The sequence below is a fragment of the Cuculus canorus genome, chromosome 1 (genome assembly GCF_017976375.1).
Source record: "Cuculus canorus isolate bCucCan1 chromosome 1, bCucCan1.pri, whole genome shotgun sequence".
Lineage (NCBI taxonomy): Eukaryota > Metazoa > Chordata > Aves > Cuculiformes > Cuculidae > Cuculus > Cuculus canorus.
The window spans coordinates 157,863,197-157,884,757 of record NC_071401.1 but is presented as its reverse complement, the minus strand read 5'-3'; the positions used below and the strand labels follow the sequence as shown (position 1 = coordinate 157,884,757).

Genomic DNA, 21,561 nt, shown 5'->3' with positions numbered 1-21,561 from the left:
AATGAGGATGATATATGCTGTACCAGAAAATTGGAAGTCCCTAAGACATCATGTTATTTTTCAACAGCTACATCTGCACAAAGAAATCCTAAGAAATCTGGTCTCCTTAAAGCACAGAGAGAAAGTATGCAGAAGTTCCTGAATTTGCAATACAAGTTTTAACAACAAGAGAAAAAAAATGAAAGGAGCAGCTGGTAGAGGGTGTAGGAGAGACATGAGCAGTGCCAGTTTTCCCCGAGTTCTCCCCAGATAACCTGTGGCCTTTCACAGCAAGCAGTGTTCTACTTCACCACATGATGTTACACCTCAGGAAGCCCTGACAGCAAAAAAATTTGAAGCAGCGAGATTAACTCCTCGATGCTGGAATTAGGGGAGAAGAGGAACAACATATTAGTTATACACTCTGCCTTTCCAAAGTCATTTCAGCCTGCTTCATGCCATCAGGATTTGTTTTGCTATGGAGAAGAGGTGAGAGGGAGCTCTGCTAATTTATGGTGCCACTGCTCCACGTCCCAAAAAGATAAAAGACATTCATGTTCTAAACAAATGTTTTAAAAGAGATTTTTTCTGTTTCCAGGTTATTAAAATTACCTGTTTTTCCTCATACAACAAATGAATGACCTGCACATAAAATATGTTAGGGTCACCAAGGATTCAAAAATACTGTACTGAGAAAAACAGAAGTGATATCAAAATCTAAGAATTTCTACTGTGTTAAGAAAAAACTCCCTCTTCCAGCAGTTGCTGCTAAGTTAATACTATCACACGGAAATCAAAACACGAGGGGAGGTGAGGATTACTTATCACTCACTTTGTCAGACCCATGCCATGACCCTGTGGACAAGAACCGTACACCTGAAGCATGTGGGCTGAACTGGCAGACAAGCTGTGTGCTTATGCCACAGTCGCAATCAGTATGAGCAGCAGCTGCCAAGTTTAGCCTCAGGTTCAAAGAACAGCCTTCCTTTCTGGGGGTAGCTGGGAACAGCCCCATTGCAGCATCCACCAGTAGCACCAGCCATTGCCCAACTTACAGTCCACTGCTTAGAGCAGCTGCCACACTTGCACCCTCACAATCACTACTTGAAAATAATTTTGGTGCTAATGTACAAGAGAGAAGACTTTCAGAAAGCAGTCCTAAAACCATTTTCTGCAGAGAACTAAGGAAATCCTCTCTCCTGAGCTATTTCAGCTACAATTACTTTTGTCTCCTATTCTTGGAGAACTGCCTTGGTCAGCTTTCTTGAGTACAAGTGATCAAGAACAAAGTTCATAATGAACATTTGGTACATAAAGTAGCAGGCATTTTCCAACTTGCCTAAGCCCACTACATCTCACAGCAGGACCAGCCCAACATAGAAAACAAAGTGCCTGTTCATTTTTCCCTTCTTAATTTAGAACTTGAGTAACCTCAGCTCATCCAAACCTCATTGCTATAGGCAAAGAGCTCAAACACCCATCTGCCCCACTAATTACTGAAACTGATGGTAAAGTTGCAAAGTAAACAAAAAAATACTTCCAGAAGGATTCCTTGTCTAGAAGATGAATTGATACTGCATTTTCCATACATGCTGCAAACTAGACAGTAGGTACCTAAACCAATTCCTTACAATGGCCACACTGTTTGTGTTGAAGAAAATGATCCATTTCCATTAGGCCTCTATGACCCTCTAGTCTGATGGGCTTTCCACATTACATTCATATGTCAATTTTTTCTTTCTTAGAGGATGACTCTTACTTTAAAACCTACAAGACTGGAAGCCTGTTCCAGCACATTAACTCCCCTCAGGAGTGTTGCCTTCACACACTGAGCAGGGCAGACCAAGGGCTGCAGCAAAAGAGTCACCACAACAAAAAGCAAGAACCCAGCACTCCCCTTTACAGCACAGTCAGCGAGGTTCTGACAGCTATTTCCCCATCACGTTCAGCTTCCAAATAGGCTTGGTCTTGCAAACGCATAAACACGTGAGTAATCTTGGCTAATACAAAAGCAGAGGAAATATTCATATGAATAGGGAATTGCAAGCTCAAGCTCATTATTTACCAGAGTACACAGCTGGTAACAAACCCAGTCATCTTTACATTCATGAGTAAGGCCCTTCGGCATTAGGCCTGCTGTTACTAATTTTTTTTTCCTTTTATAGACACGGTTTATATCTTTGAATCACTTAGCTTTTGAGGCTAATTAAATAATAAAAATGTTCTGTTTGCAAAATTGCAGCCCTCATACAATGCAAAGAGCCAGACAGGCATTTATTTGGCTGCTAAAGAGTCTGCAGTGGTTGGTTGTTGTCACTCTAAAATCTGTTAACTTTGGGGTACAGTTTTTTTCAGCTCCAAAATTAACAATAGCACTGTTTTCAGACTACAAGACTGGCTCTTTGAAATGCCCATGGTACAGTTACCTTCTGTCTTGCAGAAATCTACAGATACCTCTAAGTGCTTGGCTCTTTTGAGAGGCAGATGGTTTAAGTAATCTCTAAGATACAGACCTGAGAGCTCTGCTTTTCTAAAACATTGGCTTAAACAAATGGAAGACAGACAACCCTGCTGTTTTCAGAGGGATTTATAAACATTTATCCATTTGTTCTTCAGTTTCTAGTTTTCCAAGTGCTAAAATACTTACCAGTGCATTGACAGTAAAAGGAAATGGTGCAATGCTGTCACTTGTGCTGAAAGTACAAATGAAAACAAATACTTTCCAATCATTATTTGTCATCTAGCATTTGTTGACCGAAGTGTCATAAAACATTCTTACTCCTGAGAAAAGATGGGAGTACTTCACTGACAACATAATATATGTGAAGTGGCAAGTGCACATAAGAAAATATGAATAGACAAGATAACTTGTGACATTTTTAATAATTTATGTTAACTGTATTTAAAAAAAAAATAACAGAATTACTACAGCCTCATGAAACGATGCCACAGAAAGATATACTGCTTATGTTCTTAGCATTAATCTATCCTAAAGAGATATATGGCTCAGCCCCGTTGGATCTGAATGACTTCAAGTCTTTAATGGGTTTAGCCTCATAAAAGAAACATGAAACAGAAAATATGCTAGACTTATCCTACTAGATGCACACAGCCTCTGTGATGCACCTATGGTCACACTAGAAAACTATGGGCAGCCTAGAAGAGCTACTGTAAAGACCTGTCCACCCAGCTTCCTTAAATTTATCACTTTAAACCCATAGATCTAGTAGAATGAAAATGAGAAAATTCAGAAAATTCAAAAATTAAAGAAGTTCAAGGCTGTGTTATGTTAATAGCTCATCTACCACAAGAGTCAGAGTTGAAGGCTTACAAACATAATTAAAGCAGCTCTTGACTGACAGTACGTAGTCTCAGTTGTAGGATTATCAAAATACTAATATACCACTGCAGTTGATTTCTCTAGAATTAATGTTAATTCTCTTCAATTAACTAAATTAATTCATTCTTCTGTGCCTAAATAATCTACAGGTACACATTTGTATGCCTGTGTATGCAGAACTCTACTTGCATTTTAGATAGTTGTCCTTCAAAAATGCTTAACATCTTGAAAGACGAAAAAAAAGAAGGGAAAAGACATCTTTTGTATTGCTCAATATTTTCCCTATTCTGCAGCCTAGTAGCTCTTCAGGAGTTGTAAGTTAGCCTGCAGCACTGATTTTTCCCCAGACACTTCTATTACTTTGAATTTGCATCCTTATCCTGTATATTATGTATGCCTGTGCGTCACTGTGCCTGAATTAGACTGCAAGTTCCTTGCAGCAGAATACCTTATTCTGTTCACAGCACCATATTCAATTTTGATGTTCAAATAATAAAGTAGCATAGGAAACATAATGGCAAGGAAAAATCAACCAAAATACACTTAACGCAAGATTAACTGCAGGTCTAACAGTTACTACACAAAAATCGATAGGCAGCACAGCCTAAATGTTCACAGCCGAAAACTTAGAAAAGTAGCCCCGCAGACTTCAGATCATCATTTCTTTTCTTAAACGCGCATCGTGGGAGCTCTTCTACAGAGGAAGAACAGCTCTTCCTAAAATAACTCCTGCATGGAAATGCTTATTCTGAGATCCTAGGCACTAACTCCTGTCTCCTTCTTTCTCTGGCTCTCTGCAAGGCTCGTGGGTTGAAAGGATCATATTCCATCTCAGGGCTGGGACTTCAGAGGGGAAGGGATCTCCTTGTCTCTTGCCCAGGAGTGTGTGGTGGCAGAAAGGACACCATTTTCAGTTCAGTGCAAGACAGGAGGAAGAAAGTCCCAGAACTCTACAGAAATGCATGTAGAAGTCTTGGAGAAGCATAACAAGGAGAAAGAGACTTGCTTCTCCTAAGCTTAAAGCAGGAACTCTAGAAAAAAAGCCCTTCTAGCTGAGTACAGGACAGTTGATATGAGCCACAGTCTGTTATTTGTTCTCCTTTATACATCTTGATTCTTACAATTCTGACTACACTAGGAACTGCTGCTTGAAGCCACAAGGATCAATAAGGTGGTTTTGTTTCATTTTGAATCCATTACACTGACAACCTGCAGAACGTGCCAGAACACAAGCATCAACAGCCCAAAAGGATTTCTCCATGTACTGCATCACTTCAAGGCATTTTTAGTTTTCCAAGTTCTGACAATGTCACATGGGAAAATAGACCTTGTTCTTCAAAGAAATAAACTAATCACCTCAAAGGGTTAAAAAAAGGGCCTTATTTTCTCAAGTATCACCATAGTATGGCTTTACCCAGATGTATCACAAGGAAGCTTCATTGTTCTCTATAGAATTAAGAGCAGCCCTTTGCTAAATGCAAAGCACTAATGAAGAAATGGTCTGATTTAGCACTTCCTGCTCCACTTCATAGTCATTCATTGATTTGTTTAATCTGCTGTATCAACTTGATAATCTCAAGTTTTTCCACCAGGACCTTGTTTCTTGCCAGTAAGAAGAGTAACTCTGTAATTATACTGCTATATGTTAAATTGGCATTGCCCCAAGCCTTGCTTGGGATTACTGAAGGTGAGCAGAATTAGTGGAAGGAAACAATATTTTCTGACTAGTCAGCAGTTTTATTCTATTTGCACTGGACAGCCCTGCATGTATGGTTTGTTTCCCAGTGGTGCTGACTCCTTTTTTTCCACTATCTGTTCTCCTGCATGAACCCTGCTTTCTTCTTGAGAGTCCTGTCTTCCCAGCATAGCCATGGCTGTGCTGGATAGGATACAGCTGGATGCAGCCCTCTCATTTAGCAAAATGAGATTTTGAATTTATGCCTCTGTAAAATTTTGATGCATGCTGCAATAATTATGCAGCAAGTACAAGTTTTATTATATGGAAATGATTCCTTAGACATCACCACGCATAGAGTCAAGAAGGGAATTAGCTGGAAGACGCATCCTTATCTCCCAGCAGTGTATCAGACAGGCATGTTTTCTGCTCTCTCTCCACCTGCTCCTGTGGTTTTCCTGCTTGTACCTGAGCAGAACACAGGGTCAGAGAAGGTGCTACGCCAGCGTCCTGGAGACACAGCAGTTGTTTCAATGACAGGAATCATTTCAAGATGGAGAGCAGGGTTTAATCAGCAAATAGCTAGTGACCTGGAAAGACAGGTAATTTAATTCTTGGCTGCAATATGAAAGCTTATTTGAAGCTTTATCAAGTGCTTGCAGAACCTACTCCCAGAGCTTACAGACAGGCCCACATACCCCATGAAGCGAAAGGGATTGTTACCTGACATCATCTAACCCAGTTGCCTTGCAGTTCTGTGCAGCCAGACAATCGAGATGAAAACAGATAAGGCTTCCTTGCACTTTACTGCTGCTTCCCTCCTGTTGGCAATTTTCAGTGATGTCAAAGCTGTCACACGTTAAACACTGCAGCATAAGAACTGATGCTCAAGTTCACTGGCTCTAATCTAGAGACAATGTTCAAGCAGCTCTTGAGTTCATGGTTTTGACCACATAAGTACTAAACAAGACTAGAAGAGGGTTAAAACCACCAGTGCATTTCAGATCTACGACTAGGAAGGTGACCTTCAGCCTGGGCCAGGCTACAATGCGCGACAAAACAGCAAAAAAAAAAAAAAGTAAATTCAGAAACCAGCTGACACATGCCCGTAAACACCAACTACTCTGTTAGGTCCACTCACTTGCATGAACTGGCTTCAAAAACTGGTCTTTGCATTGAAGATGTTTTCATAGTTACTACCATAATGTCTCCAACCATCCTTCCCCCTAGAGCAACACATTAAGATATCCAAACCAGCAAAAGTAACTGAGGAGGATAAAAAACACAGATCATTTTTCCTAGAGCTTCACAACTGTTTTGCCACAGCTAAATGTGAATAAAAAGATTTAAAGAATAACCGAGTCAATTTCTCCTTATTTTACTGCCCATAACTACCTCTCTTTGCTGCCCTGTCAATGTTTGACACAAGAAGAGCCATTACCCAAGGGAGCAGCCACGTTTCAAATTTTTGCCAGTGTTTCCTTGCTGATCGGCAAGGTTTCAGAAATACAAATGCAATCGCCATCAGCTCCTATCCAAATCTGAAACATAAGCTTACATTATCCATTAGAGTCAACTAGAGGCTGTAAATGTGCTCCTTTGTTTTGCTCACCCTTTTAAGCATATAAAGAAAAGTTCAGCTAGCAGCTCACTGCACCACATTCCAAGTGATTTTAATTTTTTGTGTGCATGTACTGATAAGAGCTGTGATGTTAATTTTTTAATTGACTTCGGGAATGAATAAGAAATGTTTTTGATCAGCCTCTATGGTAGCAGCACTCCCCTGGGGAATAAATCTCTGTCATCAGTGTTGTTAGTGAACAGAAACACCAGGCTTTGCAACAGTCTTAAACAAACTAAGCATAAATCCGCAGCGTCAGTTCTTTACCCTCTGCATCATCTGAAAAGTACAAGAAAGGACATAACTTGGTCCTAGCTGCCAAATGGAGATGAGCAGTAATGGAGGGGAACGTTGAGCAGGCAGGAAGGCAGCCAGCTCTATGCCCTGTGCAGAGGCAATAGTTTACAGCAGAAGGCAGAAATCCTTGCCTACAGTTCACTGGTACTGACAAAGAAGAGGCACCTACTGGATAAGGTATCAAGATAGGGCACTGCAAGAACTGGGAATTGTTATTCCTACTGTTTTGTCTCTTCTTCCAAAGATTTTTTGAGAAAATCTGGACCAGTACTTTAAATATTTCTCCTTAAGAAGACAGGCATCCGTTCACGTTTTAGCAATAGGCTTCAGCTGTAAAAGAAGCATTGCTTGCTCCTGTCCCTGGATATATTTTTCAGAATAAAACTGTACAAAGATAGAGCCTTCAATACCTTCCTCAGTAAGAACAATGTAGTGATAGAGATCTTAGCAACAACATGGCCATAAACAGCATTTGACTTTGAGCAAACAGAACAGCTCAGACAGCAAGTTCAGAATCAATGCAAAATTTTGTTCTGGAGGTTTGTTAGTTTTAAGACATCATGGAAATCTTCTAGCCTTTTCTCCTGGTTCTCTGAAATGTGTATTATTTTAGCAATGTATGAGATGCTACACTCCAGCACTTTAAACTTTTGCTGTTGCTGCAAAATACACAGTCAATTTAATTTAATGCACTGGATTAGAGATGAACCCACTGATGTGAAGAAGTGACCTTCAATTTCTTTTTATCAGAAGCTCAGTAAGTTCTTGGATGTCACTGGTTTGACAGCATGGCAGAGCATTTTCTAATTCACTTGCAAACATAAGTAAAAATGCACTGAAAGCGAGGTGATTAATTCCAGTTTAAAATTGAGGACTATTCTCTTCACACTGTACAGTGTTGAACCTGCATGCTGCATACTGCTTCATCACCAACAACCCGCTTCTGACTTTCATTCCCATGCTCCATTGCAGGTGCTAAATTCTGATCAGGTAAACTTATTATAGATAAATATGGTTAGATAACTGAATTAAGGAAAATTGTGCTATTTTAACCTCAATTTAGAACCAAAGTACATTTCAATAGAAACATACAACTTTGAATGCGTACATTTATCAGTTGTTTCCAAACTTCAGCTAATCCATTTTTCAAACCTCTCCCAGGTGACAAAATCTATCTTACACATAAGAAAGAAGAGAAGACATGAAGGGCTTCCAATGTTTCAGTCAGCAGCGTAGCATTATTCATGGATCCTCACAGGCTGAAGAGGAAAAGCTGTATCTTGTCTGAATATTCTGCTCATTCCTATGCAGATCCAGTGCAGTAACTGAGCCTAATCAACAAAGTAGTAGGCAAGGCCCAAGTGACCTGACCAATGTCAAACAGCAAAATATTGACAGAATCAGAAGGGCGGTCCCCACCTTTCAGATATACTATGCTGAGATTCGTCTACTGCCTTATTTATGTTTCTCCCTATAATAACTATTTTAAATAAAAGAGTAGTTAAATGATTAAGAAAAAACCCAGAGTGATTCACTACAGTTACATTTCATTAAAAAGGGAAATAGGTCTAAAAGAAATCTGCCAACACTGCATTTGGCTGAAAAAAGTTGCTTTCTGTTAAAGTAGCTAAAATGAAATGAAACCCATACTTGGAAATTCAAGACCTTTCTGCATCTGCAAAAATAATAGGATGGCTTTGTCACCATCCTGTTACTGACACAGTTTCATGCTCTTTGATGTAATTGTGATATTAATGAAGAAGTTTTGCCCAAGTCAATTGCAAAGTCTATAGACCCACAGCAACATACAATGTTATTACGTTCATTATCTCTAGTTAACAGAAGCCAAATAAATGATCTCAACATAACACAATAAGCTACCCAAAGTGGACAGATCTCTGCCAAACCAGTGCTTTTTCCTCCCCAAGATTGCAGAATACCTCTGCAGTGTCCCTGCATCTCCTATTGGCTTGGGTTTCAAGAGCAGGGCAAGGATTCTGGTCAGTTTGCCTTGCAACTATTCAGAATCAAACACACACTACAAGCGCTATTGAAACCAATTCAAATTGTATTAATTTCATGTCGCTTTTAGGAATGAATTGCTGAACAAGGAACTTACTGTACCTGTCACACTGAGAGGCCTTCTTGATTTTGCATATATCACATTCTAGTGGGTATTTGCGTCATTTTCTCTAAAATCCCATGCATCTAGGCACATATTACATGGAATTTCATTAAGAGGTTCAAAAATTCTCTCAAAACTACCTGCTTAGAAGTCAATATTTTTTATTCTTTTTCTTTGGAAAGTTGCAAGCCAGCAACTCATATCCTTGAGAATTTCATTTAAATATGATCAGCCCAAACTATTGCTTATAGTCAAAGAGAGAAGTTTGCGTGGAAAAAAGCAACCAATTTTTATTGGAGTGCACAGTGAAATATTGAAGAACTAAAACTCACCTAATCTAGATTTTAAAAAACAGTCACTGACAGTCTGTAAGACCCTTTGTCTTGAAATCTGCACTTATATTTTATATTTCTTATACCATCTTGCTATGATTGTGATAAGACCATGGTATGGGAACTGTGGTATTTTTTAAAATTGCATAACTTCTTTCATTTTTCTTCCTTTTCTAGCTTACTTACTGCATAAGCAGAGGTATAAAAGTGTATGACTTATCTCCTGATACTTTGAACTGTTTACAGAAAGAAGAAAATAATTTTTATTGATGCTATTCATCACATTTTTTTAGTGTCAGGTTTTCCCTTACATATTTATCTTCACAACTGAGTATCAAAATGAAAACACTAAATAAAGTAAGAGATACAATCCAAACTTTGGTCTGGATAATGCTGAAAAATGACCATGAGCATGCTACACTAATATAGCTCCATCTGTGGGTTGTCAACAAACGTCAGGAGTGTCTCACCTAAGCACAGTCAGCATCAATTTCGCTAGAGATAGGCACCATTCTCATCAGTTTCACATTATGGTAGAATCAGCTCTTTCATTCATTTGCAATTCCCTGAACACTAGAAGTGTCCATAAGCCTCCTCAGAGGCTCCACCGTTACAAACCAGGGAGTCCCTGGTTGCTCATAGGCTTAACCATGGCAAGAAACACTTCCTGCTTCAATCCTGGATTAGGTCTTTCCCCATATTAATCTCCTGGAAACCATAACAGATGTCTATGGGAATTGTTTCCAGGGGATCAGCTAGTTAGGACTGAGGAGTTTTTTCTGCATGCAAATGAATGTTTTGCATTAAAAATTAATTGTCATATTAAACTTTTTATTAATTCAAAGCTCTTTCCATGCAATGATCCTGAAATAATGCTACTGTTAAAGTTAAATGGCATTGATTTTTTTCTTTTCTTAGTTGATCATTCCATAAACTTCAAGAAAGGCATTGTTAATTTCCAGTAATTTAGCCTTCCAACTCAATACAGAATTTAGAGCTCATAAAATCCATGGGTTGTCTGTGATCGTAACAAAAAGATGTAGACTATTTATTTGACGATAACAGCCTAATTATTTCTCTATGCTGCCTTGAGTTTGTTTCTGAAAGAGAACAATGCACCTCATGGAGAAGTAAGAGTTTCACAACAGTGAACAATGCAAGTTTCAGTCCTTGTTCACACTTCTGCAATTTTTCTGTGCAAATGCTATACCTAAAACATACTTCCTAACCTAATTAATTGTTCTCTACCTTCAATTGCCCTTTAAAACAAAACACATCTTTCTAAAGGAAGAAGAGAAGAAAAAACTCCACCCCACCCCACCCTATTTCTTTTTTAACCCTGAGGAATATAAAAATCTAATTAAACACAAACCCACTCAGTTTGGAATTTCCTTGCCTTACGTGCTTTCCCTGCAGTGGGTAACTGCTCCATGTAGACTATGTTGGTACATATCAGAAAGTATCCTGCCTCTGGGGCTGCACATTCCTCTTCAAACATCAGGAATAAGAACTAGTCAAAAGTTGGCACGTAAACAAGATGTTTCATGTCTCAACTCCACAAAGAATTTGTCGTTAAGGCAACCATCCATTGCCCAAACCAGACATAGAATGACTATCTCTGGCCCCACTGCAGAGGCTGCTGTGCTGACCTCTGCATTATCTGAAGCTTTCAGTAAGCAGTGGAAATTTCTCTGTCAAAACTTTGAAATTACCCAAAAAAGCCTAAAAAAATTTAGGAGCTCAGAAATCTGCATGAGGTACAAAAAATTATTTGGTTCCCAACAGCGTTAGTGTAGAGACAAACACATAACCGTTCCAGGAAGGTTATATGTGGTGCTTTATTTTGAGGCCCCGGGAACCAGGGGTATGCACACCCAAATCTGGTTCAAAGACAATCACGGCATGTCCACAATTTAACCCTTAAGTGTTTCGCAATCTAATGTATATTGAACAGATTACATCATTTCTTCATACATATGTATTTGAGGATTGTCTCATCGTTTGTGTGGACACCAGCATTTCCTTATCTTCACTTGACTACCCTTGGTATGCTTCTGGCCTACGCAAATGTAGGCTGTGTTCAGATAAGGTTGTTAGTAAAAGCATAGGCTCTGCTCCGATAAGGTTGTTAGTACATACTTTCTAAGCACTCCCTAATACCATGTACTTGTGAAGGTTATATGTGGTTTGTGAGAAAACTGTTACTGTCTGCAGAGACAGACACAAAGCCTGCACATACTTAACTATAAAGATCAACAAAATTAAATGCTAAACACAATATATATCAAATGCTAAATACAATATATATAACCTATAAATTTAATCTTATTTTAATTGAGCCCTGATTCTTCAGCTAAATTAACGTTTTCCAACAACAGCATTTATGATCCCACAAGCTCAGGTACCAGACATCACATACTTTTATAAAACAAAAGTATCTTGTCTCAAATGCTTTGTCTTTTATAAAGAAGACAAATAAAGAAAAAGAATGAAATTATGGTGCACTAAATATAGGAATCAGAAAAAACTCAGTCATTCCCCGCTACTATTAATTGTACAGACTATTCACTAAAACTTTCACAATAATAAGCTGCACTTTAAAAAAGCTGATACGAATTCATGAAGGAAGATATGACCGCTATCAAAAACATTGTACCAAGCCAGGCTTTGAATCTTAAAACTTTTGTGTAATTTTTCCAAAAAAAAAATTAGCCAGACAGGTATCACTGCAGGCTGCAAATTCCAGCCACAAGGATGCTGTTTACTACAGCTGAACAGCATCTTCTACCTGAGCTAGGCAATATCCTTGTGCAAGAGTAGAATGAAGATGGAAAGCATACACTTCTACTTATAATTAATTTCTTAACAAACTACAGTGCTAGATTCTACTTCACTCTTTCAAAGATTTTTCGTTACGTCAATTCCTACTGGTGTTCCTATATGAAATGTGAAGATCCACAATGTCTCTTGCACGACTTCAGTTTTTGAAAGCACCTTCCTCTAATTATATCATCACACGTGCAGTCTGAGCTCGCTCAGCATATAGCAATACTAAATATATAATACTAAAAAAGAATTAACATTGCACCAAAGCGCTCAACGTCTGACAGTTAACAGGGTGTAATATTAGTGATGTCAGACTTTTCATATGAAGAGTAAGGAAAAATTTCTCCAGACTTTCCCAAAGCATGAAATTCAACGTAGGAGTGACCCTTTGTGCAACTACTGAAGGTTGCAAGCCTGACTTTTCCTAGATCAACTAATGCGTGCCTACTTGTGCTGAAAAGAAATGCCCTCTGGTAGAAAAAGAACATTTTGTATATCCTTCAATGAAAATCAATAAGTCTCTAATTTCCTTGAAACAAAATTAAGTACTTTCTGCCTTAAAATTGCCATGTAGAATAACTAAACATACTATCTTGCTCTCCATACTTCTATTTATGCAAATGACTGCCGTTACCATCTAAGCATCAGTATTTCTAGCACATAACCTTAAGTATGATTATACATAAAAACGTTCATATGATACATTCAAGCTACACTTTGTGCTACTGATGTTCCTCGAATCATTGTTTATCAATCCAGTTTCCCGAACTCTTCCATTCTCTGTCTTTGGCTTCAGAGGATATTATGGCCGTGATATATCCACTGGCAGATCTCAGTCTAGAAAGACTCTAAAGTTATTGAAAAAAAATATTTTAAACTATGTAAAATTTAATTCATGGTTTTCCTTCAGCTGAAGTCAGAGTACAGCATGTACTGAAGCCTAATGGGCAGAGAAAGGGTCAAGCCCTTTCCTGGGATTAGGCATTAAATGCAATTGACATTCCTGCCCTGGGACAGTAAAGCCACACAACCAATCTCCACAAAGCCCCAGGCACCGTAAGATACGATGCTGTGATACCTCCCTGCAAATGGCACCCCAGCAGCATTTAGCAAACATTGCTGATTGAAAATTTGCATTCACGTAACCTTGGCTCACCAGCCAGACCCTCTGGCAAAACTTCTCAAACAAAGCAGTGCCTGTGCTATTTCCAAAGGCACAAGAGTAAAGTATTAGATGCTTTATTCACAATACCTGAAACAGAACATGAGAAGATTTTTTTTTCTTTTTGGACTTGATCAATTGCAGTTACATTACATATATTATATCCTTTAATAAAAACTATGTAAATAAAGTGGAATAAAAATGTTTTCACAATTTAATTGTATTTATGAGTAACAACAAAGCCATAAAGATAGAATAAAGATAGATAAAGAATCTGAATTTAAATTTCATAGAATCATAGAATAGTTTGGGTTGGAAGGGACCTTAAACATCATCCAATTCCAAATTCCAAACCCCCTGCCATGGGCAGGGACATGTCCCACCAGACCAGGCTGCTCAAAGCCCCATCCAACCTGGCCTTGAACACCTCCAGGGATGGGGCATCCACAACTTCCCTGGGCAACCTGTTCCAGTGCTTCATCACTCTCATCGTGAAGAATTTCTTCCTGATGTCTAATTTAAATCTCTCCCTGTCCAGTTTAAAGCCATTTCCCCTCATTCTGTCACTACATGCCCTTGTAAAAAGTCCCTCCCCAGCTTTCTTGTAGCCCTCTTCAGGTACTGGAATCTCACTGTAAGGTCTCCCCAGATCCTTGCCTTCTCTCCTCTAGGCTGAAGAGCTCCAACTCTCTCACTCCATCATCATATGGAATGTGCTCCATTCCTCTGATCATCTTTGTAGCCCCCCTCTGGACCCATTCCAGCAGTTCCATATCCTCCTTATGTCGGGGATTCCAGAATCGGACATAGTACTCCACGTGGAATCTCACGAGAGTGCAGTAGAGGGAGAGAATCACCTCCCTTGATGTGCTGGCCATGCTTCTTTTGATGCAGGCCACGATACAAATGGCCTTCTCATCTGTGAGTATGTTGCTGGTTCCTGTCAAGTTTCTCATCAATCGGCACCCCCAAGTCCTTCTCACAGGGCTGCTCTAAATCACGTCATCACCATCCCACATTGAAACTGCAGACTGTCCCGATCCCTGTGTTCAACCTCATGAGGTTCACACAGGCCCACCCCTCCAGCTTGTCCACGTTCATTTGGATGACATCCCACCATTCCAGTGTGTTGACTGCACCACTCGGCTTGGCGTCATCTGCAAATTGCACGCACGCCTCTGCCTTCAGCACTGCTAAGAAAGTGACTTCAGTGGATGTATGTCAGTGTCCAAGCACTCAGCTTACAACACCCAATTAGTCAAAGTTACAGCATTCATAGGTGTGGTCAATATCTTATATGAAGTTCAATATCTTATATTCCACTTATATGAAATGCTAGAAAGTGCCAAAGACATCGAAAAAATCATGCCCTTGCCATTTCACACTTAGCATCCTAAGCTAATGGGCATTTCTTTCTCTCATGCTAAACTTCAGTTTCTTATCTACAAAGTAATATGAGCAGACAACATCAGTAGAGGAAATAATATAATCTCAACTCAGTTTCTGTAGCGAAAAATTGTTTACCATCTAGAGATTAGCAGAAATTGTGTCAATTACCATATAAAAATGACTATCTGGAAATATTAATTTTTTATTTGGAGCAAAGTTTGAATCATATACACCAACTATGAGATAGAACAAACTGCTTAATGAGGGGGAAAAAAAGAAACAAAGAACTCTAAGAAAAACACTGCAAGTTTCCAGGGTAATGCTTAAATTCAGCCGACCAAAATTCTGGATTTTATCAATTCTTAAATGCTTGAAATGTATCCTTCCATGCTTTTTTGTATAATAAGACATATCTAGATTGCACAGTGCTAGCCCAAGAATGCAATGAAGTACTCACAAAGGCAAGCCTGAGCTATAAATTTTTTTGCTGACTTACAGACGTTTCTAAAAATGCAGTTCAAAAGATGTCCGGTGCAAACTGCGTGGCCCCAGAATGTTTTCCCCCTGGTGTCAATAAGGCAAAGAGGACATATGTTTGACAGCTGTGAAGGAGAAACACCACATCAATTGCAAGTTGCTTAGCCCTGAGTGTGCTGTAACCAGAGAGCAAGTGAGAGTTTCAGAGCACATCAAAATCTAACCAGATGTCATGGTATGCCCTGGAAAGCAAACAATTGGGAATTTTTAGGCAGACAATGACAAGCAGCAATGATATAAGAGTTATTTAGCAAATATCCTAAGTATTACTTCACATTTTGTAGCAATATGATAATTTTTTCTTTGATAAAATTCCTGAGGACGGTTATCTTGAGAACCTAGGGGATTATATGTTTTATTCTTTACCTCTCCTATTTGAATGTAGTTTATCTTTCCAAAATTCTTTTCTCCCCCCTATACCAACCCCATGGAAAAAAACAAGCTAGCCCGGCATGAGTAGGGTACTGGCATGGGGTTCAGTAGTCCTCAATTTGACTATGACACATAAAATTCTGTATAATCGTGGGCAAGACATTAAATCTCTGACAACGAATGAGTTCTGTGCAGTAACTCTCATGCTATTATATGGCAGCTGAAAGCACATAGCAATCCCCACGTGGGCAAAGTTTCCTTCATCATAACCTGAATCTTGAAGCAAAATGTCAGAAATCGGTAAATCCGTACCACATCCACCTTGCTGCTTCTTACTTCTCTCCCTCCTGGGACTGAACTGAAACACATATCCTAAACTTCTCTCGCTTTTCCTCACCATTTCCATTCTCAACATAAGTTACAAGAAGATGTGATACCATTCAACCAATCTCATACCAGGAGCACCAGGACAGGCATAGGCCTTTGATACATTGTCACTATAACAGATATTTTCAGTTCTAACATTTTACCTTAAATTCAGGAAATGAGATTATCATAATGAAACCTGATGCCACACTACTGCTCTGATACACCTTGCATTGTAACAGGATTGAAAGCAGCCATGTGGAGAAGGATTTGGGGGCACTGATTGACGAGAAGCTCAACAGGAGCCGGCAATGTGCCTGCACAGACCAGAAAGACAACCATATCCTGGACTGCATCAAAAGAAGTATGGCCAGCACATCAAGGGAGGTGATTCTCCCCTCTACTCCACTCTCATGAGACTCCACTTGTAGTATTGTGTCCAGTTCTGGAATCCCCAACATAAGGAAGATATGGAACTGTTGGAATGGATGCAAAGGAGGGCTACAACGATGATCAGAGGAATCGAGTGCCTCCCATATGAGGACAGGCTGATAGAGCTGGGGTTGTTCAGCCTAGAGAAGAGAAGGCAAGGCTCTGGTTAAAAAAAAAAAACGAAAACCCAGCAACAAAACCAGTCAGAAGACAATCAGTATTAAAAAAAAAAACCAAACCAAAAAAACCCACACAAACACCAGAAAACAATCTCACAAGAGATATAACCTCTATGAAGAGCAAAGAGCCAGCAAAACCAAAACTAAGAAGAACGTGAAGGCAAATGAATGTGAAAAGGCAAAAAATTATATGTCAAGAGAAAACAGTGAGAGAAACAGTGACATGGACCACAAACAAGCAAAGATCTGAAGTGAGCCCGAGGGGTAGATGAACAACATGGAGAGAGGTTGCATGTCCGCCAGGATACATGCAGATCTGCCAATGGACTTCACAGAGCTGGGGGTTTTGGCTGGCATTTTAGAGGAAGTGGTTCTCCAAGAAATACCAAGCTCATTTAGAAAAAGCCTCCAGGTGTCAAATATAGCATGTCTAAATTAATACGCCTAATTTTAATAAAACCCAGTTTTGTCAAAGGGAATTATCTGAAATGGGAATATATCTCCTAGTGATCCAAAACAACTAATCGCCAGGCTAGCTTTTCCCTGGAGCAAACCAACTCAGAGGAGACTCGGTCTTGCTCTTCTCAAGTGATTTTGTTAATTAACTTCTTTCTCTAAAAATGAAAGCAGGCACAATCATTTTTCTATATTTGAAGGCTGTAAGCACTGTATAAGTTAAGGAATTAATGTCGATACTTCAGGGGGCTACAAACAAGAGCAAATGGTTTAAGTTAAAAAAAAAGCTATCCTGAAACTGGCTTGTATGCCAGTCTTATCCCAGCAGTAGTGATATAAACCCTATGGATAACTTAAATTATACAGAAGCCTACACTTCCTAGCCTCATATCAAATAGCAAAAGCCTCCTAAAGGAGAGTTGGGATATCTATCTTGGACATGGTTAAAACCATGCTCTAGAAGTACTGACTTCTACTATTCTGCATCTACATAGAACATGAGGACCCCACCTCCCACGATGATCATCAATACCTTCATGATCCTGGTATCTTAGAGAACATTTACGGGCAGCATGACACAGCACTAATGCTGACTGGTTTCGTTTGAATATCAGTGGTTTGAAAATGGTGCTAGACTGGTGCCCAGATGTGCTGGTGGCTCAGATCTGACATGGAACCACCTTTACAAAGAGGTAATATCAAAACTGAAGTGATTCCAGGGAATGCATCTATCCATGTGTGACATTAACTCCCCTATTTGTTTATTTAATCACTGTTCAGTGACATTCATCCTGTTCAGAGGTGTTTATATAAACATTTGAATTGCCCGATCCAGCGCCAAGATGTCTTGGGATGCTGTTAAAGAAGTCCGTAACTTTTAAACAGATTGTTTCTTCACTTTATACTACAAATAGAACAATGTAAAGTTCTTGATTCTATTAATCTCAGATTACCAGGCTGTGAGCACTTTAATGTGGTTGAGTCAATTTAGGATAGAGTTTTGCACTTTCCATACCTTCTTCCAAAAAATAAAAAAAGCTGTGAATGTTTCCAAAATTACTTGAAAGTAAACACTTTACCTTTAAAATTTCTCACTGAATTTTACGTTCAAGTGCTAAAGACGTCTATGAGATTGAGTGCTTCCTTAGAAATGCTTCAGTTCTTAGATGTTTCTCAAAGCAAGCAGGCCTAATGTTGCTCCCTTATTACCATATAATAATATATAATTGTGACTTATGCTATGGAGGAGAAAAGTTCTTCAATGTACAGAAGACCTCTCGCCTTATTGTCCAGTATTTCCTGTGCAGAAATTGTATGTGAGCAAATCTGCAGAGCATGTACAGAAAGGTCATAGTTTCCATGAAGAATCAAATAGATATACACAAGTGTTATGCAGTTGTACAAATGCAGAAAATATGACACACATCCCACCCAAGATACGACAGAGTGCAAGCACTTACTGAGATCAATGAATCATAGAATAGTTTGGGTTGGAAGGGACCTTAAAAATCATCTAGTTCCAAATGCTGAGATGGCAGCATAAGCACAGAACACACGAGATACTAACAATGCCTGAAAGCTAATCCTTCTCCATACATAAAGAAAAAGCATGTAGCACACCAACAACCAGCCCTACACTTTCCCAAAAACACCAGACTTCTGACAGGTTACACAGGACAACGTTCATGTGTTGAACTTCCAGATGCCTATGAACTGCATAAGTAGCAACTGTACTGATGACAGCTCACCTGCTAAGGTCTCCAGAAAAATAAGAGACAGTTTTGTAATATTTGTATCATTAGAGCTATCAAGTCCTTGAAACCATCCCAGACAAAATCTCCAGACTAAATGAGAGAATGTGTCCAGGAATATCATAAAAACTAACTCTATGAATAACAGAGAAAGTCTAGAAATTGCAGCCAACATTTGAATGCCCCCATGTACTCACGCTTCTGTAAGTACGTATGAAGAATGAGCCAGGCAAAACCATAATTAATATAATGTGATCTCTACATAGAATATGTATACTATAAAACTTATAATTCCATGTGCTTTATAAAAATATGATGTAGTACATGACCTTTGAAAACATTTGTGAACAGTTTTCAGAAGGAGCCTTGAAAAACCACTAGCCAGACCACTACCTGGCACTAATGACTTCAGCTCGACATCACGCATATCCCAAAATCCCCTTCCAGTTTGGTGCAGAGAAGGAAGTTGGGGTATAGCTAATCAACCACCTGGATTCTTCAGCCAGTGATAATTAATAGCCGCCTGTACAGATTTGTCAGAAAGGAGATGAGCAGATAGAAAGCATAAAACTACAGAAGCAGTATGGAAAATAAGCAAGCTTTCTATGAAAACATACCCATTTATGTTCATAACATAAATGTATGTATTTGAATATTTGTGGAGTATAAAGATTTAAGAACTTGCTTCTACAGAAGAGTGAAGGATGCATAATGAACCTACACAGGAAAAAAAATAATGCAGTGACTTCATCAGACCATTGGGTGATTTTGGCTGGCTAAGGAACAGAGCTTTTTTTTTTTTCTCTTCCCTGCAGTTGTTTGCTATGCAGTCTTCAGCCACCCTGCAAAGGAATTAACATGACACCATGCTGTGAAACAAGGAAGTACTATGCATGCATTCCCTTATCACAGCATCCATAGGATTCCTAAGAAATTGAAAACACATCTACCCACTTGAATTTCATGTTATGTAGGATTTCTCACTCTTCTCTATCTCTCAAAGCTTTTATAGAGGATTGCAACTTTATTTCTTAAGCCCTTGGCCTGCAACAGGATCTGCTGACAAGGATCTTTAGGTGCATAGACATCTCAGTTGCAGTACATAGATGTCAGGTTCCAAATGTAAACATCCCACTGCAAGCGCCTCTGGTTTAAACTGGAGAAAATACTTCATGATTACCATTTTTTCCTCTCTTCCTTTTGCCTCAGGACTTTTTAGAAAGGACAGCACATTGTTTTCTCTAGTTTTGAAACTTTTATTGACAAAGACAACTATGATTCTGCAGTTAGGCTAAAAATTAGCCTTTGCAAGATAGTCTTGAGACTTTAAGTGAAAACAGTCCTTTTGATCAAACATGAGGTAAGAAAGTAGATTATTTTAAGGCACAGGAATATATGGTTTTATAATAATAATTTTAAGAATAAAAACACGCTATACCATACTTAGCTACGTGATCTTCAGAATTACTTAGGTTGAACATGTATTTTGCAAACCCTGTTGTTTAAATTTACAGAGATTTTGTGTGGAACCAAATGGTTCAGTAAACATTTACATGTGCAGATGCACATACATAATTACTTGCTACATTTAATCAAGAAAAGCCTAAGCCTTCTCTGCCCCAAGGCAATGTCACAACCTGCAGGCACTTAGGATCGCTTACCCATGTGCGTTTAACAAGAGCCCTCCTGGTCCCCCTCCGCAGCAAGAAGTTTCTTTGCTGCTCTCATTGTGTCATCACTTACTGAAACTGGCAGAGAACAAACTCTGGTGCCTCTGCTACTGATACAAAAAGCAAATTAAGTAACACACAGACCCTGCATAGTGCCAAACTCTTTTTTGTAATAGAGGGTGGAGAGGACTGCTCTAGAAGTAAACGCTTTTAAACAGTTCTCGGAGCTGCACAGCTGCCAAGACAGACCTGTTCCCTACCAGACAGTGGGACAAAGGCAGGTTTGTGGTGTGCCCTCACCACCTCAGTGAGAAGGGAAACAGGTCCCAGGATCTGCTGCAGCAGCAGGTACAACACAATGCTAAAACAGATGGTCTGATGAGGGACATGACTTGGATGACTGACATCTGGGCTACATGCTGGCCACTACTGCTTTTTTTTGCAAAGGCAATGCAGCAGGTACCTCACTGCATCATGAATTCCTCTACCTACAGATCTGTGTAAGCCTCCTCCTTCCCCGGTACCTCTTGCAATTCCCTATCCTGAGCTTCCTCCTCCACTACCATACATACGTGCTATCAATACAACCAGAAATTATGCCCAAGTACGGAAAAATAAATGAAAGGTATTTAAAATAAAGGCAGCAATTTAAAGTTTTTTACTTATTGGGGGGCTAGGGGGCAAGTACACACGCTGTTGAATTAAACAGCTCATGTGAAGCAAACTCCTCTGAATTACAGGATTAATAAAGTAACTTTGTTCCTGATTTATGTAAGACACAAAGAAAGAAACAATTTCCAGACATCAGCATATATGATGCTTAGACCCAGAAAAGGCAATGCAGAGAAAAAATAAAAGCTTTGCTTTACTGAGGTATGATAAGAATAAAAGTATAAGAAAGCATCACCTCTTTCTCTGAAGGCAGACCAATCTGTAATGATTTTGAGCCAGTGTTATATCTACATTTTCAGCGGACCTTTTAAGATTTAGTAAAGTTTCTACTATTCCTGCAGTGTGTAAGGGATATGCATAGTCAATCCACATAATAGATT

The 21,561-nt window shown here is 39.2% G+C and overlaps 1 protein-coding gene across 7 annotated transcripts in view; it reads right to left on the bottom strand.

Annotated features, from left to right (window-relative positions):
• Window positions 1-21,561, bottom strand: part of ANO4 (anoctamin 4) — a 213,775-nt gene that overhangs the window by 169,558 nt on the left and 22,656 nt on the right. Inside the window, exon 1 of one of the 7 annotated variants that reach the window (XM_054073548.1) lies at window positions 5,718-5,797. The exons of 5 other annotated variants lie outside the window; for them this stretch is intronic. In XM_054073548.1, the coding sequence (XP_053929523.1) occupies window positions 5,718-5,727 (10 nt within the window). In that variant the 5' untranslated portion in view covers window positions 5,728-5,797. Of the gene's footprint in view, window positions 1-5,717; window positions 5,798-21,561 lie in introns of those variants that run through there. One more of the 7 variants, XM_054073511.1, reaches the window with a different exon arrangement.